Source organism: Theobroma umbraticum, unplaced genomic scaffold (assembly GCF_002168275.2).
Source record: "Theobroma umbraticum cultivar Fairchild unplaced genomic scaffold, ASM216827v3 scaffold_95.0, whole genome shotgun sequence".
NCBI lineage: Eukaryota > Viridiplantae > Streptophyta > Magnoliopsida > Malvales > Malvaceae > Theobroma > Theobroma umbraticum.
This window is the reverse complement of record NW_018397257.1, coordinates 8,583,112-8,607,940: the sequence shown is the minus strand read 5'-3', so window position 1 is coordinate 8,607,940 and position 24,829 is coordinate 8,583,112. Positions and strand designations below refer to the sequence as shown.

Here is a 24,829-nt window from a genome sequence, read left to right as displayed (position 1 = left end):
GTACCGAAAACCGACCATTAAAATGAAGCATCCAAAAATCAAGCCAGATGAGATTTTGATGACCATCTTAGCTATTTATTAATACAGAAGAATATATCCAAACTTGAAATACTTTTTTAATGTTTAATTTTTTTTTCCCTCTTATCAAAGATAAAAGCCAAATGCATACTTGAAATTAAGATTGGCCAAAAAGCAATCAAATGCAGCCTCAACAAAACTGACCCTCCTAGGTTCAACTGTTTTAAGTTTCTACAATGAGGCTCAGCACCATTTAGTATCTGTATATGATTCCAAATAATACACAGGAAAGTGCAAAGATAAAATGCTGTCTGAATATTCCTCCGGTGCAGCACGTGGCCCAAAACTGTTATGCTTTCTAGGTTTTTTTGGATTGCTTCTGGTATTAGCAGTAGCTGAAGGACATTTCAAAATCTTACATAAGGAGTGCAAGTGAGACATCCGTCCATTAGAGCATTTTTGTCGCTGAACAGTTAGATGATCTTGATTAAATGCTCTCAAGCTTCCTTTATGGTGAAGCACTGGAGGGAAACTGACTGAATCAATTGTTTTCAGGAGGTCATTGGGGTTTTCCACACTTGAGGGAGGATGTGGTTTTAGTGGTAATCTACATTGTTTCAATGACAAAATTGATAGCTGCAACATAGATGGAACCTGCAAAGCAGCAACGGAAAACAATTGAAGCAAGGTAATCTCATAAAAGATACTTATTCTATTAGCATAAAGGATCCTCAAAATAAACAGAGTAGACATTAATCCCTGGATTGGTTGCCATTTGATATTGGAAGATAAAGCTTTTCTGATGAACTCCCTATTATTTTAGACCTCAAAAAATTGAGACTACTCAACACAGTTTACATATGAATAATAATTTTGGAAATCTAATGTCATAAAGCAAATTGTTCACCTTCACAGATCATTCTCTCGTAAATCAATCACATAGTTTGCACAATGATCGGAACAGAAAAAGAAAGAAAATAAAAATTCATGGAATAAGAACTTACTGCCGAAACAAGGCTACAAGAAGCAAATGACAATGAAGATGACGAGAATGGAGACTCCCTAGGCTTCTTTCCCTTCTGATCGTTCTTTATGGAACCTCGATCTGCAGCAACAGATCCAAAACTGGTAGGTGCATCATCATCATCCTCTTCCTCGTCATCTTCCTCTTCTATATCTTCATCACCCTCCTCTTTGGTAATAGCTTTTTCCTCTTGGTTAGCTATCACAGAAGTATCTTCTTCCTCCTGCACACCCATTTCCACTTTCTTCTGCTCCTCTTTTTCTTTCATCCTTAACTCCTCATCCAAGTCCTCAATGGCCTCTTCCAAACACAATTCAGCCTCTATAAGGTCAAGTTCCTTTTCAATAAGCTTCATTTTCATCTCACCAGCTTTCTTCTTCTCTTCAGTCCACTTTTCTAGTTTATCAAATCCTGGCTTCAATGCATTTTCTATTGCCGTTATGAATCGTTTCCATATATTATCCCTTTTTACAATCACTTCTCGTCCATAGAACTCATCAAATCCGAGGGGTAGGAACTGAGCCTTCTCAGGGTCCACATCTTCACCTTCTTTTAGAGGCGGCTGCCAAAATAATCGGACCCCATGTTTCTCATCCTCAACATAATTAATTAATCTTCCAGTTGGGGTGTGCAAAATGAGGGGATCTTCAGTATATACTAGTTTTGATGGATCTTCAGGGTCAGGCTCTGGTTCTTTGTTGATAAGAACAAACTCAGGAGTCTCATCTGATGAAGAAATTGTAAAGCACACATTTCAACGAACCAAAAAACAAAAACACAAAAAAAAAAAGAAGAAGATTCTTTTTATAACTTTCAAAGGCTAAGAATTGGCAAAGGAAATGAGGAAGAATACCTTTTGACCACCAATATTCAAGCTCAGCGGGCATCGGTAGCCTCAGGGGAGCTTTATAAAAGGAGTTTAACCACATTTCTCTTTCCTGATCAACTTCATGCACATATGTCTTCCAATAATCAGGAACCTGCCCAACAAACTTACTTATTACCTCTCCTTTTCATGATCTTAGGAAGTATCTACCATGAAAAAGAAAACTTTACTTACTTCATAGAACTGGTTGATGAAGCCTGGTGCCATCCACACATCATCTTCCTCATAGAAATAGGGGTGTTGAGGATCACCATAAGGACCCCTCTCTTCCCTAACCACTGTATAAGCAAATCAATAGCATGACTATAAGATGTTAATCTTTCAAATTCTCAGCGATTAAAAGTCAAAAGGCAGATAGTAATTTATGCAGAGCTAAATTTCTAGTATCAATTGAATTATGCTAAATATTGAACAAGAAATACAGGTATTCAAACTTCAGAGAATAGCCAAGTCAGGCCTTCTGCATAGAGGATGAAACTCCAACAAACAAACTGTGTTCAAAGTTCTGATCATATTCTGGAACCCCCAAAAACATATTTTACACAATAGCTGTCAACATGCTCCATGAAATCCTCTATGAGCTCCCTTTTGCACCCAAAACATAAGATTAGCAGAAGATTTCTATGAAGGCTTTTACCAACAATGACTTCTGATAAACCCAATCCATATCTATGAATAAGTTTCTACAACTTTTAAAAGATTCAACTTCAGCACAAGTTAAGATGTTGACTTATCCAGTTTGCACAAGATACAAAGGTCTCCCACTTCTATTTTCCTTTTTGTTTCTTCTCTTTCTTGTTCTCACTCAAGCATAGTTCTACAACCATGATTTATGTCACACTCTAGAAACATTGATCGGCATGGACACTAGAGAACACAACACTCATGTCCATCATGTCAGACACTTGTAGGGACAATTATAAGAGAATATGTCATATTTTCCTAAACAACTTGTAAATTTTAAAGATGTTATACATTTTTGTCAAGAAACTTGCACTAGAGAATTATCTAAAGTACGATATTTCTGCTATGAGCAATTCTTTGGCAAGAATATGATATAGGCATAATCACTTGTTCCCTTGTCTAGCAAGTTGCCATGTCAAACAACATTTTGTGCTTATACAAATGTAATTGTTAATTGAGTCAAGACTACATACTTCCATCTGGCTTATTAACAAACATCCGAGCCTTAGCAGCAGCAACCTCTGCTATACCAGCATGCATCTGAAAGACTACAATGTGAGAGAAAGACCATATTATAGAATTCTTTTTCCCATATTTTCTTTTGAACTATTTATTAAGCATGAAAAATTCCATAATACCGCTGAAATGTTCTCATCACAACCATATGCATCCTCCAATAGATCTCCGAAATAGAATCTACCCTGCATGCATATAAATTATGCAGTAACATAAGCAGTCAAGCAGTCTTATAAGAGAATGCTTAGGTAGCTGAGAGAAATGGTTCATTCAACAAGGGAGATATTATTCTAAGAAGACTTTGTTTTTTTTTTTAAAAAAAAGAAACAATTTACATAATCATATCAACCACTAACCAAATTGATTGATGAGTGTTTTGTTTCTCATTTTTTTTTTAAAGATCATCATATCTTAACATTGTTCTCTTGAAACATATTGTATAAATTTTCTGTTTTCAAATTTGTATGTTACTAGAAAGCATTATTTAAAACAAAACAGAGGCTTATAACATCATGGTCTAGAGCTGAGGTGCAGTAGCATGTATTTGATCTTATGTATAAACCAATCCAAATCTTCATGGAAGAAATAAATTTCATTACATAAGTTGAGCCTCAAAAAATTGGTTTATATTAAAGCACGTACATAGATGGTGCGTTCATTGACTTCATATACACCACATCCATGCATTCTACCCTGCTTCCACTGGCCAGCATAGCGGTATCGACCCTTTTCCCTGAAACAGAAACATTGGTCTCGATAACACCATAAATTGAGTTACATGCCAACTAAAGGCTCAACAAATATTAGCAGAAAAGTGAAGTACATGCTCAAAACACAGAAAATAGCATTCATTATAAAACATAAATGTCCAATCTAGTACTTCTGAGAATTGAGATAAAGACTACAAAACCAACATGAGCATTATTATAAAAATAAGTGCAGATTCAAATGCAAGGATGAAAGTAATGAAAAAACTAAAGAAATATACAACTTGATAGTGGAACATACGGTTTTCTCCCAAAATGTTTAATCCACTCATCACTCTCGTAAAATGGAATTTCATACTGCCCTCCAGCCAGACGAATGCTATCTTCAACATCCATCTCTAACCATTTTCTATCTTCTGGGGACATGAAATCTCTTGATATTATTTTCCCTTCAGCTCGCATTTTTGCTTCAAGCCTAGAAAAATTGGAAACATTCAACCACATTATATCATGTAAATATCTATTCCTCAGATTGTAAAACCTATGTCATAACATAAGAGTATCATAAATAGTAACAACTATTACATACTTGGACTCTGGCACTGGTTCTATATCAGGAATATCAACTTCAACGACCCCATGACCTTCCATGTTATTTTGCAGCCATTCACCTTCATACCTAGGAAAGGAAATATCTTGTAAGATTTGTTTTTTTGTTGTAATAACCTTTTGTAAGCAGCATAGAATGGTACTTGAAGCACCTCATAATCCCAACACAGTAAAAATTTATAGACCCAATAAGAGGGTGGAAATTGTTACAACATTCTCAGGGTCAATTAATAAAAGCATACATTTCAGTCCCTACCACTCAAGCACAGCCTTATCTAGGTGTTTAAGTGGCCTTGAAAGAAGATCTATATGAAGAAAGGTGAAAAACAACCTTATGATAGAGAAACAGAGATAAACAAACAGAAGTAGGGTGCTGAATTAAATACTGACATACCTGACCAGGCCCTGTTCTGCAACATAAACACCTTTTCCATGAGCCAAGTCATCCCAAACAGTGCCTTCATACCTTGAACAAAGTGCAAAATTGAAGACGATGAGCAATCAAACAAGTTAACTAATCCGGCATACCATAACTATGCACTTCAAACATAGGACAAACAAAATGTATGATTGGAAATGAGTAAATGAGTTAACCACAATATACATTCATATATAGCTGCCCCATATAAATCTATAATTTTGCACCTTGCTATACATTTTTTGAAGTTGACTCTTCAAAGCATATTCAACTTTTGTTTGTATATCTGACGGCACTTTTTGCTTTCTGCATTCTCAAAAGCAATGTAAACCCCACTAGCAAAATTTAACTAGCAAAAACAATAACCACATGAAGCCTATGAAAGAATGTAGCTACCTCATTGACAAACTTCTGAATCTTAACCAAAGTTCCTCAATTACCACATTCGGATATTCTTATAAAGTAAATGCATTACCTTTCCAAAAAAAAATTCAAGCAACAAAAATACTAACAAATTAAGGCCAAAAAAAGAGAAGAAAGTTTCTTTGACATACGAGCTTCCATCAGGGAAAATGTAGCTGACCCAAATGAGGAACTCCTCAATCCTATCCAACTCTTCAATAACCGCTTTGGGGTTCGAAATATCATAATGGTTATCCGGTATAGCCGGATAAGGCTTCCGATACGGAACATAAAACGGGGCAATCCCCGGGTCCCGACCCTCCTTAATCTCATCCCTCACAATTTCCCAATCTTCCTCATCAGCCCAAACCGGGTCCCACCCGGGTTTGGTCATCTCCAACGGAGCATCCACCCAATACTCCTTCAAATCCTCTTCCCGCCAATTCTCGGGATCTTCTGGAAAATCCCATAAGTCTTCGTTGTAAATGTAGTCTTGGTCTTCTTCTTCTTGGATTCTCTTGAATCTTTTACTCTCGAGCACTCGAGTATACTTGCGGATGTTCGTTTCAGGGGTGTTTTCGGCTTCGGGCAGGGCGTCTCCGGGTCGAGTGTAGGTGAGAGTCTCGGAATCGGATTCTTCGATGTAGTCGTCGGAGGAAGAGGAGGAGTAGTCTGAGTCGGAGTCGGAGTCTGGATATTGTTGTTGTGACACAGTGAGCTGTTGTACTTGCTGTTCTTCCTCGTCTTCTGGGTCTTGTTGTGGCTCAGTGGGTTGTTCTCCTTCGTTAGACATTGTTTCAGAGGGGAAAGAAAGAGAGGAGGAAGAAGAAGATAAGGTGGAAAGTGTGAAGAACGATAGTTACAAAGGGAAGCTGAGAGCAGAGAGTGACAGAGTGGTTTATCACTTCAAAAGGGTTTTGGGCATTTTGGCCTTTTCCTTGTCTTCGGGTGATTTTGTCTTTTCCTTTTTTTGAAGTATTATCCTACAATATAATCGACCAGTAGGTTTTTTTTTCTTTTGAACATTTACAAGTTGTAAACTTATTACTGTTTATTTAATTATAAACTTATAAAGCTAATAATTAATTAATCAATGTGTTTAATACATGATAAGTGTATAAATTATTTTGCGAAGATTTTAAATTTAATTGTTGATATATATAAAACAATAAAAGACTATTTATTTATCTATTTATTTTTTAGCTTGTGATTAAAATTTTGGAACGAATAGAAAATAATATTAATAATAATTATATTGAGATCTCCTATTTAGTTATCACTTTTGTTACCTAGATGAATGAAAAAAAAAGGAGTAGCATATATTCTTTCTTAAATTAAAAAAAAAATCTAACATTATATTTAATATAAAGTAGCTTCATATTTCTTTTCCAAATTTCTTATTTACTTTCCCCTTCATATTTATTCTATCTCTATTATTTAAAAAGAAAGTATATCACTTTAAAAACTCTCTTAACTACTTATAAAATTTTAAACAAATTATTTTTTTATTATATTTAATTAAATTTTTATATTTTTATTAAATCAAATATATATTTATTATTAATAATATATAATTAATCGTTAATCATAACAATTTATTTAATATAAATAAAAAAATAATTAAATATAATAAAAAAATATACATATATTTTTATGAAAATTCTTTAAAATTTAAATTATAAGTATTATGGATGACTTAAATGTCACGAATTTTATATCAGTAAGAGCTTAAATGAGTCTTAGATATATAAATATAGATTTTTCACCATCAGGCATATCTTTTGAATTAGGAATGTGGACTGTGATTTATAAGTTTATTTAAGCTCTATATTTTAAGGTTTAAAGTAACATAAACTTGAATTTATGTTTCAGTATGTGATATTTAATATTAAAACAAACCTAAATATAAATATCAAAGTAAACTTAAATCTTCATTGATGTAGACCCAAAGTAGTATGAGAGTCTTTAGATAAAAAAACTAGTACAACAAAAACATTGACCAATTAGGTGAAATAAAATGTCACGGATTTAAAAGAAATAAGATAAGCCTTGAATATGTAAATATGAGTTTTTTAGTATGTATTAGACATATTTTTTAAATTAAAAATATAAAATCATAATTTATAATAGTACTATAAAGACAACCATGGCGAAGCCCAAATCAGAGAGCACATCCAATGACAAGGAAACCAGGGCCCAAACTTGGATTCAAAACCTGACGCAGAACAGAGCCTAAAGCCGTAAACCCTTCGGAAAGTTGAGAAGAATCCGGTCTCCTTGGACCTCGACAGCACAGTTAAAATCAAACTCATCAACCCTTCTTTTTGTGAAACTAAACCACCAATTTTACTGTTATCGTCCAACAGCAAAGCCTTCCATGCTGTTGTCTCCCAAAAAACCAACATTCACTGTTTTTCTCTTTTAAACTCTACTCGTCTCTGAATTCTATGCAGCATTGACTGTATCCAGTGAGTACAGTTTCCTTACAGTTTCAAAAGTTCAGTCACAATTTATAGCATCATCATAGCAATAGCTTTTTTGGGCATTGTTTTTTTATTTTTAATGTTAATTATTTAAGCTGTTTCTGACGAATTTGACTGCAATAAGCTCTCTTACCTGTTTTTATAGCGGGGTTTATGTTTGTTTCTTTATTACTGTTTTTGACTGCTTACTGCTCACCTGAATTACGCTTCTTTTACTGGCCCTTATTTCTCACTCTCTCTCTCTCTCCCTCTCTGTGTCTCTCTTTGTTTCTGGTTTTGCTTTTTCTCAATAGAATTTACGTGGTTTCTTTGGTTCTTAGGTTAAACCTGAAACAATGTCAGGGTATAATATTTACAAGAGAACACCAAAAAGGGCTAAGTTTAGCGATGCAATGGAGGAAAAACAAGGGAGGAAAGAACAACGCTGTTGGGTTCCAGGAACGCCGCAGACCAAGAACGTTTATGTTAAAAAACGTTCGAGAAAGAAGCTTGCTACACAAGAAAAAGATTTCGACTCGTTATTTGGGAGTTCTTTTGCGATGAGTTCTTCATATGAAAAGAACGTTCTGTTTACTCAACAAGAAATTGATTCTGACAAACCATCCGTTACTTGTGTTACTATGATTTCTGCGGATGAAGAGAATGTTCAGTTTGGTTCTTGTGTGGCATTGACAGGATACGAAAAGGGGCAAAATTCTGACAGAACAGAAAGCGCATGTTTGGATTCTGCCCCCATAATAGACTTGAACATGAGCTTGGATTCTCTAGGGACGATAAATTTCAATGCTAGAAAGGAGGAGGGACAGGATTGTGCTCCAGGATGGATAGATTTGAATGCAAGTATGAAAAAGGAACATAGTTCAGATAAAACCAGAGGCTCAAGCTTGGGGTCTGCAGACTCCACAGGCACAAGCAAGGAAAAGGAACAGAGTTTTGATGGAGTAGAAAGGACATTTTCGGGTTCTCCAGGCTTGATAGATTTGAATATAAGTATTTATAGTTTGGAAGAGGTTGATGGTTCTAAAGAGCAAGTAATGCAGACTCATGAGGGTGAATCCACATGTTTAGTTTCTGGTGGAGTGATTGAAGGTTTAGGTATCTTGGGCTCTGGGGAGTCGAATGAAGGTCTTAGTCATTGTGATTCAGTATTGAGTCATAATCCTTTTAAAGAATTCCTTAGTTTCCCAGAGCCTAAAACTTCTCAGGCATCTGTGTATGCAGATGCAATATCACAAACTGCTTCAACTGACAGAAAGATTGAGAATTCCCCTGTAATGAAGGAGCCTGATAGTGAAAAATTAAGCTCAAACCGTAACTTCGTTCAGGGTAAGGGATGCTGATTTTGTCCTTTAGTGTCTCATTGATATATTTATGTTGCATCTCTATTTTCTTATTATAAGATTACATGTTCTAATATAGTTAACTTTGGGTTCAGATGATGGCTTAATGCAAGAAAATGTAACTTGTGAGCAGATTGATGCCAAAGATTGCATAGATTCCAAGAAGACACAACACAAACCAAAAAGGAAGAAACACAGGCCCAAAGTTGTAATTGATGGCGAGCCAACCAAACCAAAGCCTGCAACCCCAAAGCAAGCAAGGGAAAAGAAACCAAAGCTCGCAACTCCAAAGCAAACCAAGGAAAAGAAACCAAGGGTTTCAGCTCCAAAGCAAGTTAAGGAAACAAAATCTGAGAATGTAGGGAAGCGTAGAAGCTCCAGTTTGAAGGATGTCATCATTGAAGGCACAGCTCTCAATCAATTGGAGACCAAAAATCAATCTGACATCCAAAGCAACCTGATCATAGAGATCAATGAAACCAAAGCACCTATCGCAAGGGCTTTGGATTTTCAATCTGAAAGTTTGGATGCTAAACATGTGGGTTCTGCTTCTCTTAACAAGAAAAGAAGGTCCAAAAGGAGAAGGAAACTGAATTTGTTCAGTTTCACTTTCATGGGTGAGACAAAGAAGGGCAAGAAGAGCAAGAAAAGACTATTAACTGTTAATTGGTGTCCGAGAAAAAGGAGGTTGCAAATGAAGAGGCCACAGAAGGTAAGAAGTAGAATTCACTCAAACTCCAGTTTTCTTAAGCAAGTTACCCTAAACTTTGACTAATGAAGCTTATAAGGTGCTTTATTCATTGATATACTACAGGTACCTGAGAGGAATACTTTACTCAGTGATAAGTTAGAGGTACCTGAGGTGGATGCAAAGATTGATCTTTCATTTATTGACAAGCAAAGGGTAATAGAGACAGATACTAACCATGGGCTTCAAACTCACAATGCTGGATTTGCTGAATTTCCAGTTCACCACAACACTATTGTCACTAATATGAGTGATGATGATTTAGTCTCTGATAAGACGGATCTTTCCACAATGGGAGAGATGGAGGTATCTGCTTTAATGGAGAGGTTGATGGGAGCCCCTACTTTAGGAACACAGATGGAAACCCCTGCTTTAACAGAGAGGTCTCAAAAGACAGAAACTCCAAAAGAGTTTGACAATAGTACATGCAAAAGCAAAGGTGAGGGAAGCACATCAGAAGCTCAGAAAAGTACAGGCAAGAGAAAACCTAAGGAAAGCACACCAGATGTCACTACCAAATCAAAAGGTATTTTCCCTAGGCACAACACAACATAACATTAATAACAGAAAAGCTGTCGTTTCGATTTTCTTGAAGCTAACTCCGTAAAATACATCATGCATGTGATGCAGGTCGAAAGGGAGTCTTAAGTAAAAAGGACGTTAATCTAATTATTCAGAAACTGCAGTCTTTGCGTATCAGTGATGAAGGCACACTGGTTCCCTATCAAGGGACTAAGAAGAAAAAATCGTCGAAAGTTGACCTAGACTCGGAGACATTGAGAGTTTGGAACTTGCTGATGAACATAGATGATGGCGGGAGTGAAAAGGAAGCAAGCGAAGAAACTGAGAAGTGGTGGGCAAAAGAAAGAGAAATTTTTTTTGGTTATGTATCCTCATTTAATGCGCGTATGTATCAAATACAAGGTACATTGAATCCTTTGCCAAGCAGCTTATCTCTACCTTATCTATGGTATCTTTTTGTTGATGATTATGTGCCTTAATAAGAATCCATTATTTTCAATATACATTTTTAGTTAGTGATTTGCACAACTTTACTGACAGCAAACTTTTTTCATAGGGGATAGAGGCTTCAGAAAATGGAATGGTTCAGTTCTGGATTCAGCAGTAGGAGTTTTCCTAACACAGAACGTATCAGACCACCTTTCAAGGTATATAACAAATTTCTTAGCTTTATTTTTTTTTTTTTTTTCTCTGCTCTCTTTTTAACAGATTGACAATGGTAGAAAACTTAGAGATAATGATTGAGAATTATTACTTAATTTAATGCCTTTTTTGTCTTTCACAGCAATGCCTTTATGTCACTTGCTGCAAAGTTCCCCCCTCAGCCAACATGTCAGAAAAGAGCATGTGATGAAGTCCTGGAGATCTTACGTATCCAAGAGTCAGTTGGAAGAAGCATAGCAGCAGAATATGATGCTGTGGGTAACAAGTATTTTGTCAGTGAACCTGAACCAGAAAGGAAGATGGAATTGGGAAGAGGAACAGAGACCTTGGTTGGTGGGGTAGAGGAAACAAGCTCCACTGAAATTGAAGACATTACATCAGTGTGCATGCCAAATAGTTTGGAGACTTCTAGTGGTTACGGAGGCAGTCCACAGATTAAAAACACAAACTTACCAGAGGAATCACGCTATAACCCAAATATGATATTATCATGCAAAAAGAAACCGGAAAATGAATGTAATGAGATGAAGCATGGAAATGAAACATCCAGTTCAAAGAGATCAGCTAACCTGAAAGGTTGCTGCGGACATATCTCTCCGTCCTGTTCTCAAGATTCCCTTGATATGTCCCTTCCCACTTCCAATCTGAAGGTAGATCATCCAGAGATTTCAGAAGATTTAGAGGTACATAATGAAGCCAAGCGCTGTACACCCCTTGCACCAAAGGAAGAGGCAGAAGCTGAAGTTGGAGAAGTTTCCCATGCTAGACACTGCTTCCAAGAAGAGATGGTGCGCTTCCAGTCTCAAAAGACGCCAGTTGATGCGCCTGTATTCCCTATAGACAAAGCAGAACAAACTCAGAAGACTACGATGCAGCATGATGATGCACCTACTATTAGCAAGAAAAGGGGTAGAGGGAAATCACCAAAGAAGGATGAATCTACTTCAAGGGGAAAGAATAAAAATAGTAAGAAAGCAGAAGACAATTTTGACTGGGATAGTTTAAGGATAAAGTATTCCACTGGCCCAAGAAGTAGCGATCAAATGGATTCTGTGGACTGGGAGGCAGTCAGGCTTGCAGACATTGAAGATGTAGCAGATGCCATTAAAGTACGAGGGCAGCACAGAGTAATTGCAGGGAAAATCCAAGTAAGGCACCTACGTATTAGAACACCATATTCAGCATGGTTTATTCGAGATAAAACTGTAACTCAGATGGAAAATTGCTCTTACAAATATGCTCATTTGTTCATTTTTGCAGAAATTCCTTAACCGAGTGGTTAAACTACATGAATGCCTTGACCTTGAATGGCTACGAAACGTCCCACCTGATTTAGCGAAGTAAGCCCACGAATATTTGAACCTGCTAAATTTGCATATACTCATGTTTATTCCATACCTATAGGGAATACCTGCTGAAAGTTGATGGACTGGGGTTGAAGAGTGTTGAGTGCGTACGGCTTTTGACACTGGAGAATGTTGCCTTCCCAGTAAGATTTAATCTATTAAAATAATGATTACTTGTTCGTTAATGAAATTGATCTCTTCACTCAAAAAGTTGGTTGTTTCTTCAACAAGGTTGACACAAATGTTGGTCGAATAGCGGTACGTCTAGGATGGGTTCCCCTCCAACCACTGCCTGAAGAACTTCAGATACATCTCCTTGAACAGTAAGCATCATACAGCTGAGAAGCAAAATCACTAATTTCTACCGGGGAAAAAAGGATGAAAAGGCACTAATAATATTTTTGTGCAGGTACCCTATAATGGATTCCATTCAGAAATACCTCTGGCCGCGACTCTGCACCTTAGACCAGAAAACACTGTAATTCCAAATTCCAAAGCTTCCTATATATTAAACAATCTTAAGATGACAGAATATTTGCTGATTTCATTAAGCTTATTAACTAATACTTTGACATACTGCTTGATACAGATATGAACTACATTATCAGATGATAACCTTTGGAAAGGTATTTGATCATGATACTGTCATTTTCACTTATTATTTATTTTTATTGAAGATGCTAAATGGTTACCACATACTTCAAAATTTTTCCAGGTTTTCTGCACCAAGAAAAATCCAAATTGTAATGCTTGTCCAATGAGGGCAGATTGCAGACACTTTGCAAGTGCATTTGCAAGGTTTGTATCACATCGATAATTAAAATTACTAATGCCAGTTTTATTTTGGATTTAATAGGAACTTATAGGGAACATTAGATGCTGAATTAGGAAAAATAGATTTCCCCATAGTTATAGATCATGGAAATAACAAAACATTCTAAGATCTCAATTGTCATCCTCGTGTAAGAAATAAAGAGGTGCAGCTAGATGTTTCTGCATGCTATAAACTTCCCCTTTTAGATTTATATCATAAATAGCTTGTTCTTACAAATCAAAACTGCTGGATGCAGTTCAAGGCTTGCACTGCCAGGGCCATCTGATAAAATGAATGTGAGTCCATCAGTTCCTGACGGTTCAACTGCAATTTTCGACCACCTACCATTGGTATCTTCATCAGAGGCTACACCATTTCATTGTTCTAGACCGCAAATCGAGATTTGTGAGCCTGACATTCAAGAAACCATCGAACTACTGCCAAAACTTGAATCTCCACAATCAGAGGAACTAGAGGTTGAATATGATTCTGAAGGAATTCCTATTATCAGACTAAATCTTGAAAACTTTAGGACAAGTTTGTGCAGCTACGTGGACAACAGCAATACCGTGTTTGAAGATGGCGAAAGCTCAAAAGCAATAATTGCTTTGACTCCAGAAGCAGCTTCAATTCCTGCTCCGAAACTGAAGTATGTTAGCCGGTTAAGAACAGAGCATCTAGTGTAAGTAGTCATCTTTCATGTAAACCTATTGTGTATCGTTGAAATCAGGGTAGGAACCTAATAGAAAAAGGTAAAATTATTTAGATTGTGCCAAATAATTTGCAATACTATTTGTACTGTACGTTAAAACTTCATAGTCATTAGAAGATAATCTTTTTTGTTTTGTTGGGTACAGATTATCTTATTATTTCAAACATAGGCAATTAATACTAACAATTTACTTTTCTCATGCAGTTATGAACTGCCACGAAACCACTTTCTTCTAGAACAGGTAAGTTGACCCAACCAATAAAATTGTACTATGATACATGAATTTAAAGTCTCATTACCTCTTATCTGTTACAGCTTGAACAAACAGAATCCGATGAAGAAGTGCAGTACCATCTTGCTATATGGAGACCAGGTATGATGTAAAGTAAACAATATACATTCATGAACAAGCCAATTTATGTTTAATAATCCATTAGTGCATAAAAATTAGCATATAATTGATAGGTGAAACAATATGTTCTCTGGACTCTAAGATGGTTATTCCCCCAAGTTTTCAAGCCTATTCTCACATTATGAAACAATGTCTTGCACTGGGGCAATATATGGTGTCAGGTGAAACTGAAGACTCATTGGTGCCATCAAGGAAGACATGCAATTCTATGGAGTTTGAGCTTTGCAATGATCAAACATGTTTTTCATGCAACAATACTAGGGAGCAGAATGCCAATATAGTCCGTGCCACTCTTTTGGTGAGTGAACAAAGCATCACTTCATAAACCCCATCCCCACCCACCACAAAATGAAAAACTTAAATTGTGTGCGTATCCTTGCAAAAGTGGTTGCAATATATATTACTAAATTACTAATTGTATGAACAGATACCTTGTAGAGTAGCAATGAGACGTAGCTTTCCACTGAATGGAACATACTTTCAAGTGAATGAGGTGAAACCATTCATATAATGTTTTTGTATTTAATCAAACTCTTATCTGATAACTAAAATTGTGGATAAAAAACTTCTGCCATATAACATTTGATCTCCTGCATAGGTATTTGCTGATCATGAAACTAGTCTTCGACCCGTTAACATTTCAAGGGACTTGATATATAATCTCAGAACTAGGACTGCATACTTTGGATCATCAGCAACAGCAATATTCAGAGGTAAATAATTGTGATTCACAGTTCAACATGTAAACCTCAAACATTTTATTCATAAAATACCTTGTTTAAACAGGTTTATCAATGGAAGAAATTCAGAAATGCTGTTGGAAAGGTACGAAAGAAGTTCCTAAAAACCCTTCCTCAAGAGTTTTACTGTTGTTATAGCTGATTGTGTCAAGAACAAGATATACAATTAGCATCAATGAAAGGTCAGAGTGGTGCAAACCCAAGGCCAGACTGAATGAATCTTTAACTATTGAGTCAAGCTCTTATTAGCTATCATGAGTCAGTTACTATATTTTGCCAGACATGTTTTATTTTGATCCTTGACATAATCTGTGGTAGTCAAATTTTAGAACTAAAACTTTTTTATTTTTCAGGTGTTATTTGTGTGAGAGGATTTGAGCGTAGTACAAGGGCTCCTAGACCACTTGTAAGAAGATTTCACTGCTCACCAAGTAATATGGAGAAGGTAAAAAGAGAAACAAGAGAAGATGGGATGTCCAATAAAGGTGGCAAAAGGAAAGCAAAAGAAAAACGACATATAATTGATGACAGAAACTGAAACGATTTTCATTGCAATCCTCAATTTGTAAATAATTTATCATTACCAAATGAGTGGTATATATAATAGAAAAACATTTCCATTTGTAATAGATAGTATTTTTTAATTAGAGATTTCAAGTTAGAAGGTTTTTTAAATTCAAATGACGATATAAGTAATGTAAAGTTTACTGAATGAAAAGAAAATTATATTTTGTTATTATGATAATTTATTCAATTAAATCAATAACAAGTTTTTAATTTTAATTTTAGTTGATGAGTTGATGTGGTCAAAAAAATTTGATACATTTGATCATCTTATTGGTTATTGGTTGAAGTTGTATCGAAAGAATAGTTTGTTTATGTAAAATTAAAATTTAAAAATTTATTTATTATTATAATACATAAGCGTTTTTAAGATTTGAGCTTTAATAAAAAAAAATTAAGAGCTAATTAAAATGCCAGCTGACATCCTCTTAAAAATTTATTGAAGTCTTCTTAAACAAATTCTACAAATAGATAATTCTCAATTCTCACCGAACTATGTTCACATATTAAATAGGTATGTTATAAAATAATTATTAACAAAGTTAATTTGTTGAATTAGATTGACCACGCGGACGATCCATTACATTAATCATGGTTCCTTCCCTTTTAATGAATTTGCCAATTACGTTGGCGCACATGCTCATATTGGTCTCACTGTACGTGATATTGGTTACATTAAGTGACCAGTAAACCATTCCTGGTCAAAGGCATCCCGCGTTATAAAACATTTATTCCAAATACTGTGGAAATGGTCCAAAATAATTTCTTCTTTTCTTGCCCTTAGGTGTTTTTGGTCAATTTGTACAACAAAATTGACCTTCAAAAAGCGTGTTTAACAGAAACTAAATCCCTTGTCTATGTTTGCTGTCTTATTGTATACCGTAATTCTCATAAATTGTCTCATTTTTATTTTTTTTATAATTATGTTGATATATATTTAATTTTATCTCAATTTTATTATCAACAGAAATAACAATAACTACACGAGATAAATAAACGAAAATTGAACACTCTTGATCTATAATTTTAATTCAAAATCGAATTCTTCATGGCGAGATCTTCCCTTTAAAATATTTTTCGAAGATTAATAAATCAAAAAGAATCTAACCAATAAATCAAAAAGCCTACCTTTTTTTTTTAATTGTTTTTAAGGAAGATAAGCTTTTAAGAAATTATCTTCACGATTCCTTTGTAATTTCTGAGGTTTCAACTTTAATAACAAAATCCTATGTCTCTACTGACAAGATATATTATAATAACATGACGCCTTGGAGTGATGTATGTGCAGTGCCGTCAACAAATTCTGGCCTTTAACGGTGGGTAACAGATTTTTACACATTTTAAGATTCGAACTTTTTCCGTCTAACATTGTTGTAGCTTCACACGTCATTCAAATATTATTCAACTTCTAAAAAGTTACCCTTTTAACCTTTTGAGGTTTATACATATATATATATATATATATAAGTATTTTTATTCTTTGGTGCATTTTTACGAGTAATATCTAAATATTAATTAAAATAATCATTTAACTATTTTCTTAATTCACGTATTCTTTCTCTTATTCTTCTTTTAGAGACGAGTATCACGTCTTGTCAAATATATAATATATTATATTACGAAAAATATGACTTGATGCACCTCTTATACTTGTTCTGCGTGTGTTTGACTTGTTGCCTAGGATTTTTCCAGGAAATTGTACTGCTTATTACTATCCTTGTGTAGCTTAATTTGCATAAAAATATTCAAAGCTAAATTCCCTTTTTTTTCTTTTTTCTATGTTACGTGCAAGACTTAGATATTATAAGTGATACATAATTTAACCAGGAATTACAACAATATTTCAATGAGCAATTTTTTAAGTTCAAATCCAGTCAAGATTAAAAGCTTTAAAAAAAGGAGAGGAATATCTTAAAGACGAAAACTACATGGATTTCATCACCTTAAACGCTATCGTTTCTTAGAACGAGAAATCCGCGCCAACGGCTGAAGCACCGAATCCTTGTACCTGCACGGCAAAACCCGTCTCCTCCCGCGTTTCGTTCGGACCACCTGCGAAGCCTCGTCGAAAGGTCCGTATAAATCCGCCACCCTACAGTCTCTCCCTTTCTCCATCGATTCCTTCCCGTTTATCTCCTGAGTTTCCAACTCGCCACTGAGTCCACCACGTTCCAACTCTCCATTTGCCGAACTCAGATCCCCTGTCTCAATAAGCAAATTAGCTAACGAACCCTCCTCCTGTCCGAGCTCCCTCCTGCAAAACGGCTCCGTTTCCTTCTTTTCATCTTCAACGTCGATTTCAGGAACTGGGTTTCTTTTCTCTTCGTTTTCGTTTTTCTCTTGATTTGAGTTGGCTTCAATAGCATCCGAATTCCTTTCAGTTTCTGGTGACGAAGTCAACTCCAAGTTCAAGTCAATAAGGAAACCCTGATTACCAAAAGACTGGGCCTTATCCTGGGAGCTTGATGAGGAGGAGGGAGAATCAAGTTGAAGAAGTTGACGATGAAAAGATGGGTTGGCTTTTGGGTTTTGTTGGTTTGGAGGAATAGAGCAGATGATGCTAAGGATCTTTTGCAAGCACATGTGAGCTTTCGAATATCCTCCTCCTTTACCACCAAGGAATTTATGCGAATCCATTGATGTAACACGGGAAAGAACAAGAGAATAAAAAATAAAAAAGAAGACGAAGCCCCCTTTCCTTTTAATTCATCAGCGATCTGATCGGCTTTCGCTAGAATTTGAACTGTTTTTTCTTCATCAGTTTCTGCAAAATCACACGGAAGAAAGAAACGCCAAATTCTGAAAGGCACCACCCAAAAACCAATCTCTTTGCTTAATTAATTCCTTCAGTCTTTCTCGTTTCTCTCTTTCCTTCCTTCTGTAGACAATGTATTTCTGACTTGTCCCCTAGAAAGTTGTTGAAGAGTCAAATGAGATGAGAGGGTTAATGGGGTTAATATAAATGACGTGGTGCATGCGGAAGGACGGATAGCGAGTAGTGACGATAAAAATATGCTCACGTTGAAGGGAAAAGAAAATATGACCGTTGCTTTATCTGATTATCATAATGATGTTGATATGGGTACTGTGATGAGCTTGAATTTCTGTACTGACCTTAGTACGACGTCGTTTTGACTAGGTGTCTAGATTCTAAGACTGGCCGCTGCTGCTTTTTCGCTTCTGTACCTTTGACCTTTTGGCAGGCAAATTCTTTTTATATTTCAATGAGAACGTACAATTTCTTGGAAGCAGAGTTTCAAAAGCAGGGGCTGAAGGAAAAAACCATTGTACATCCTTTGGCCTGCTTTCTGCGGTGCGCGGTGACTTACGGTAGAGTTTGTACTACTAGCTAGGTGTGTTCTCTTTTCAGACATTCACTTAACCAAAACCAGTGAATCTTACCCTGTCATTTAAATTTTGCAATCGGTTACAGTAGTAAACGTCATTGATCATTGTAGTATACTGTGGAAAAAAGACCCAATTCCGGGAAAAATAAAATTGTAAAAAGAACGTGAGGGAAAAGTTTGGGTTCAGGAACTGGGCCCTTACTTTGAAACATGTGACACAGTTTTTCCTAACCTGGAGAGCTTCACAAGACAGAGGGAGACAATTGACCTTTCAGTTGTCTTCAAGCACAAATGAAAAATTCACTAGTACTCCTTCAATTTCAAAGCCAATAACCATGTCTAGACATAGTTGTAGACGCAGAGTGATACACAAACCAGTTTTCAGTTTAGTGAATAGCATGATCTTTACACAGTAAACACATTATTACAAGGAAAAGGATTCTCCTCATACTTTAAGCCAATGCTGACATCCGAAAATTATCACAGACAAAAGGACTTGAAAAATTAAAAAGAAAAGCTAAAGGATAATATAATTCAATACTACATTAAAAGCTACAAAAACAAAAAAAAAAAGACAAGAAAGAAAAAAAAAACATCTCTGTCACCCAACTTAACATTCTGCAATCTGCATTTACCTTTGACAGTTGACAGACACCATAGTTCCTGAATTTCTCCTTTACCAATCTCTTTCTGCCACTTCGCAGTAACTCCCATAAAACCCTCCAACACGTAAACGGTAAAAGAAAAAAAAAATCACTCTTTTTTTTACGTCTTTCTTTCTAAATTAAAGTTCTCTTTTTTTTTTTTACCTCGACCTCCGTTTCTTTTTCGAAACCACGGCTGCTGCTGCTGCTGCTGATCTCTGTGGTCGCTTCTTCCATGGCTCCAAAACCGAGTCTCTAAACCTGTGTGGCAAAACCTGACTTCTCCCTCTCTTTGATCTAACCACCGGCGATATATCTTCAAATTCCCCGAGCCCTTCTTCTTCAACGTTAACCGAACTGTCGTCCTTATTCCTTTTCATTGAAACACCACTTTCTTCAACCTCTTCAACTTCCTTATCCTTTTCACTCACACAATAATCCCTGTCTGAAATCATCTCTGCCGCTTCTATAAGTAAATCCAAAGAATCATTGAACGCTGCCCCCGTTTTAACTTGATCGTCAGTACCGCTTTTAAACTCGTCGCTTTTTTGCATTTCCGTGACATCAGAAGAAACATCAGTGGCTGTAGCTGTAGCTGTTTTCTCTTGAATTTCTTCAGTTTCTTCTTCTTCTCCATCTGGGTTTTTGCCGACGAAGCTATTCTCGGCTAAAGACTCAGATTTTTCTTCACTCTCATCATCATTGAGAAAAGACCCTAACCTTAAGTTTAAGTCAATATCAAACCCTCCCTTCTTAAAAGGGTTTGGGATATTTTGACACGGTGGTGGAATAGTTGAAATAATATGAAGAATCTTTTGAAGACATGCTTGAGCTTTGGAACATGATCTTCCATGGTGTGCGCTGCTAAAGCAAGAATCTCTTACCTGATTATTGCAGTACAAAGAAGCCATTTTGGGAGTCAAGAAAGAACCCAGGTTCCCTTCCCTTTCACATCTCACAAGGCTTTGCCAATTTTTCCGAGAGAATTCAAGAGAGAAAAAAAATGAATACTAAATGAGAGAGAGAAAAGAAACGAACAAGCTAAGGCATGCTCGCTAATCTTTCCGTATTTAATAGTAGCATTTTGTTTTTATATTCTTGGAATTTCAATTTGTTGCTATGAAATAATGGAAAATGAGGGGAAAAAAAACAAGATATGGGATTCTTCGATGCTTTAGTGACGTGGCATGTTGGCTACCAGTGTTCCATACGTGGCGAAAGATGATTGGGTGTTGGAGATGGTAGTGGCACGTAATTAACCGATGAGAACAAAACTTGTCATCGGGTTTACGCCCTTGGCCTTGGGCGTTTCTCTTGTGTTAGCAAATAGAATGGTGTTCTTTTCTTGAAAGCTTGTTTTGTGTGATCTTTTCTTTTCTTTCCTTTCCTTTCCAAAGGAGGATAATTATTTTTGAAAAATTAATTTTTATTAACCCCATCAAGAATTTTCCTTCTTTTTTATAATAATAATTCATCATCCATGTCTAGGTTCCATTAGGTATTGGGAAAATAACTTACGGAATGAAAATCTTTTTGGTAAAAAATATTTTATTAAAAAATTTAATAATTTTTTTATTTAAATAAATTTCCAAAATATTATTTCAATTTTATAAGAGATGCTAATGAGCCTAACTCCGCTCATTTTTTTAATTTTGACCATTGTCAAAGTATACTTGATCCCATCATCTCAATAGCCATTCAAAGTAGAAACTTTATATTATATTTTTATTTAAATTTTTCAGCATTTAATCTAGAAATAGTCAGAAATTGACCCTTCGTTCCTTGCCATTTCTGCTTCTTTTTAATTAGTGGGGTCCTCACAGTTGTAGGAGGAAAAGTTAGCTAATGAACAAAGCGAAAACAGACCCCAAAAAATCACCAAATTAATATAAACAAAACCACTTTGATAAATTCGCTTAGCAGCCACTCCCCAAAGATTAGTTGAAAATTATTTTTGTTTTAATTGGGAGAGGGAATTCGGACCTCATATATTAATTAGTGAATTAAATATTCAAATATAGTTACAAATGATTTTTATTAAACTAAATAAATAAATATATATATATATAAGTACTAAGCTTTCTGATAAGATAATGGATTATGTATATAGGCCAATAAAGAAATAAGCAAGTATTTTTGTCTTGGATTGATCTACCAAACCAGCTAAAATGCCTAAAAGCTGGGATTGCTGCTGGTATCTCTTCAATGCATGGAGTGGTCCCTCCTGAAACAGCTACAGAGCAAGGTTTTTCTTTTGGTTGTGAAACAGCTACAGAGCAAGCTACCTCTCCTCTCTTTCTTTAACAGATTTTGGTTGTGAATCAAAGTGGAAAGTTGCACAACAGAAACTATTTGGGAAATGAAAACTTTCTTTCCATTCAATCCTTAAGTGTTGAAGAGGGGTACCCACCTCTTCTTAACACAAAAATAACATCTCCAAACATGTATAATAAACACGTTTTTTGTATGATGTCTTAAAATTTAGTGTATTCAAAAATTATTATATATATATATATATACATATCTACGAGAATATAGAGACGGAGCGTCCCTTTCCGACTCCTCTTAAAAATTTTAAAACTTTTTATATATTATATATATTTTTTAATGAGCCACAAAATAGTTTTTTTATTAAATTATTAATATAATATGTCCAACATATTTTCAATGGACTCTTAAAATAATTTTTTATTAAATTATTAATATAAATAAAAACAATAAAATATTCTTATAAATCCATTTAATTTCACCATAACTCTTAAATTTTTTTCTTTTCAAGTTTCTTCACACTTTTTTTCATCACTTTCTTTTTCTTTTTTTTTTTTTTGCCTTTTTTGTTCTTTCATTGTGAAATTGCATAAAGGTAAAGTTTTTCTTAATCTTTCTTTTTCTATTTATATTATTTGTTATCATTTATATTTTATTATTTTTTTCAATTTTATTCTATTTGATATATGTTTTAAGTTTTTATAAATTTTCTTCATCAAATTTCTATAAATCATCTACTATGGTTTTTTCTTCTTATTTGTTATATAATTCTATTTTCTACTTGCCATGTCTTTCTTTTCTTTTTTTTGTTATATGTCCTCAATGATTTTAGTTTTTAAAAATTAAAAAATTATTATGTAATTGTCAAATATGCATTGTAGCATTACATTATTGATTGTTGTTTAAAATTAACATTGCATGATTGATTGTTGCTTAAAATTTTACTAATATATTTTTTTATTAATTTTAATTATATAAGATATTTTTTCTATGTTTTATGTTTTATATCTAGTTGAAAAGAAATTATTTTTAAGCATTTAATCTTTAAACAATATTGATTATATAAGAGAAAATTATTAATTTTGTATACCATATTTAATTATTTATATTTTATATATTATTTTTCTTCATCTTTGATCTTCTAATAAAAGTTGGCTAGCTTCACCTTGCATGTATATCTATTTATAGTGTTATACACTCAAGTTCTCGAGGTGTAATAATTACTTGAAAACACAGAAGTACTAGTAGTTTGAGATGAAATAAATTTACTCATTGATATTTAAAATTTGACATTTAAATTTTGTTAAAATTTTCTTGACACACTTAAAAATAAAATAATTAGAATATCTCTTATTTCATTAAATTAATATTAATAATAAAATAAAAATTTAAAACAATTAAAAAATTCTTGAAAATAAAATTAATGGTTTTAAGTTAAAAGGTAACAGAAATAAATACATAATAATTAAATGTCAAATTTAAATCTTAATGAAACAAATATATTTTATCTCAAGTCACATGGTATTTTATAATTTAACCAAATTAGAAAAAAAAATACTAGGTATGACTTACTTTTTAATAATTTCAAATCTCAAAAACCATATCCAAACCAACATTGTCAAAGATTTGTCCATTGTTTCCAATTATTGTTAGGGTGGATTCCAAACTCCGTACCATGTTAGTAAAATATGATTAATCACTCTAATTGTATTCCCAAGTTGACATAAGTTGGAATCATTATCTCATGTGGGGATGTTAAAGCTTTGATAATGACCTTATTAAAGTTAATATCGGTTCCATGGCAAGGGTGCTTTTGACAAAGGTTTGTTCTATAATTGTGACTTGCCTAGAAGTTGTGTCTTAATGGGGTAATAATCACATTTTACACCATAAAAGTAAGTATTACGACATGTTTAGTTGGAGGAATGGCTAAACCATTATCTCTTTATTCTTTAAAAAAATTTTCTTTTCATCTTAAAAAATAATTATTTAAAAAAAGAATGACTTTTCTTCAACGCTTTACAACATCTTAGAAGGACTGTTACCTCTCCCCTCATGAAACAAGTCTCAAAGATGATCACAAGAAGTTGGGCTAAGACCCAAATTGATATAAGCTGGGTTCAAAAGGTTTGTTTAACAAGGCCCATAAAGACCAACTGGGCCAAATGTACAACCAAACCGTATCATCATGCAAATGTAAAGCGATGACTGATTTTGTAGGCAAGCCCTTAATTTAATGCAAAGTGTAGGTATTCTTTTATTTAAAATATTTAATTGTATTTATTTGCCAAATGAAAAATAAATGAAACACTATTTCACACAGAATAATTAAAACAAGTGAGATACTACTTCATACGGAATAACTAATATAAGTGGAATAATTACTTTACACAAATGACAATGAAAATAATTCAAAATAAGTGACAAGATTTACGGATTATTTTTATGTTGGAATATTTTGAAGAATTTGGCTTAATCGTTCAAATATGGAGCTAGCTAAAAAAGTCTTCTTTTTAAACTTTTCTTGAATTATAAGTGTTTCTCACTCATCTTTACTTTGTTCTCTTATAATAGCTTCTTTTCTTGTACTTGTTCATATATATATTTTTCTTAACTTGTTTTCATATAGTTTTTCTCATATACCTTTTCTCTATTATCTTTTACTTTAGAATGACTCTTATTACGTCTAATTACTTTAATAGTCACATAATGAGTTTTTAATCGTTATTCATTTTATGCTAAAAAATTCTCATTTTAGTATCTACATAATAGGTTACAATAACGATTAATCACATTAAAACTCTTCATAATAATGTCATCATTACGCACATTAAACCGATTATTGAATAACTACTACTTCTAACTCTATACATAGAGCTTTCACAATTTATTTGAAGATTTCAAATTTCTATATCCTATTCTCACCTAATGTTTTTTGCTAACTTCTCTCTAATTCTCTTTT

At 34.3% G+C, this 24,829-nt stretch overlaps 3 protein-coding genes across 3 annotated transcripts; 1 reads left to right on the top strand and 2 right to left on the bottom strand.

The window, feature by feature from the left end:
* Positions 1–82: 82 nt before the first annotated feature.
* On the bottom strand, positions 83–6,281 carry EMB1211 (MORN (Membrane Occupation and Recognition Nexus) repeat-containing protein). The gene is made up of 11 exons (XM_021423110.2): positions 5,417–6,281; positions 4,839–4,910; positions 4,425–4,514; positions 4,137–4,310; positions 3,771–3,861; positions 3,251–3,313; positions 3,086–3,152; positions 2,103–2,206; positions 1,896–2,022; positions 1,023–1,768; positions 83–672 (listed from the first exon to the last, which is right to left on the bottom strand). The coding sequence occupies exons 1-11, from the start codon at positions 6,055–6,057 to the stop codon at positions 262–264; spliced, it is 2,586 nt and encodes an 861-aa protein (XP_021278785.1). The 5' UTR covers positions 6,058–6,281; the 3' UTR covers positions 83–261.
* LOC110412551 (DNA glycosylase/AP lyase ROS1-like) lies at positions 592–15,789 on the top strand. Its single transcript, XM_021423107.2, has 21 exons — positions 592–706; positions 8,068–9,073; positions 9,183–9,799; positions 9,902–10,361; positions 10,466–10,759; positions 10,914–11,004; positions 11,142–12,168; positions 12,281–12,360; positions 12,425–12,509; positions 12,598–12,689; positions 12,776–12,844; positions 12,956–12,992; positions 13,082–13,164; positions 13,437–13,862; positions 14,097–14,133; positions 14,208–14,265; positions 14,466–14,602; positions 14,732–14,797; positions 14,903–15,017; positions 15,091–15,129; positions 15,398–15,789. The coding sequence occupies exons 2-21, from the start codon at positions 8,083–8,085 to the stop codon at positions 15,580–15,582; spliced, it is 4,989 nt and encodes a 1,662-aa protein (XP_021278782.1). The 5' UTR covers positions 592–706; positions 8,068–8,082; the 3' UTR covers positions 15,583–15,789.
* A 3,532-nt stretch (positions 15,790–19,321) lies between these two features.
* On the bottom strand, positions 19,322–20,701 carry LOC149527460 (uncharacterized). The gene has a single exon (XM_089782951.1). It carries the CDS (start codon positions 20,508–20,510, stop codon positions 19,761–19,763), a length of 750 nt encoding a protein of 249 aa, XP_089639077.1. The 5' UTR covers positions 20,511–20,701; the 3' UTR covers positions 19,322–19,760.
* Positions 20,702–24,829: the final 4,128 nt, after the last annotated feature.

Bases quoted from the DNA above. Each gene is read 5' to 3' on its own strand.
- EMB1211 (XM_021423110.2), bottom strand. From the start codon at position 6,057: ATGTCTAACGAAGGAGAACAACCCACTGAGCCACAACAAGACCCAGAA. The intron at 2,023-2,102 runs GTAAGTAAAGTT...TTTGTTGGGCAG, and splicing joins TCATCAACCAGTTCTATGAA to GTTCCTGATTATTGGAAGAC. The intron at 1,769-1,895 runs GTATTCTTCCTC...TTTCTTCATCAG, and splicing joins TGAATATTGGTGGTCAAAAG to ATGAGACTCCTGAGTTTGTT.
- LOC110412551 (XM_021423107.2), top strand. From the start codon at position 8,083: ATGTCAGGGTATAATATTTACAAGAGAACACCAAAAAGGGCTAAGTTT. The intron at 11,005-11,141 runs GTATATAACAAA...TGTCTTTCACAG, and splicing joins GTATCAGACCACCTTTCAAG to CAATGCCTTTATGTCACTTG. The intron at 14,603-14,731 runs GTGAGTGAACAA...TTGTATGAACAG, and splicing joins TAGTCCGTGCCACTCTTTTG to ATACCTTGTAGAGTAGCAAT.
- LOC149527460 (XM_089782951.1), bottom strand. From the start codon at position 20,510: ATGGCTTCTTTGTACTGCAATAATCAGGTAAGAGATTCTTGCTTTAGC.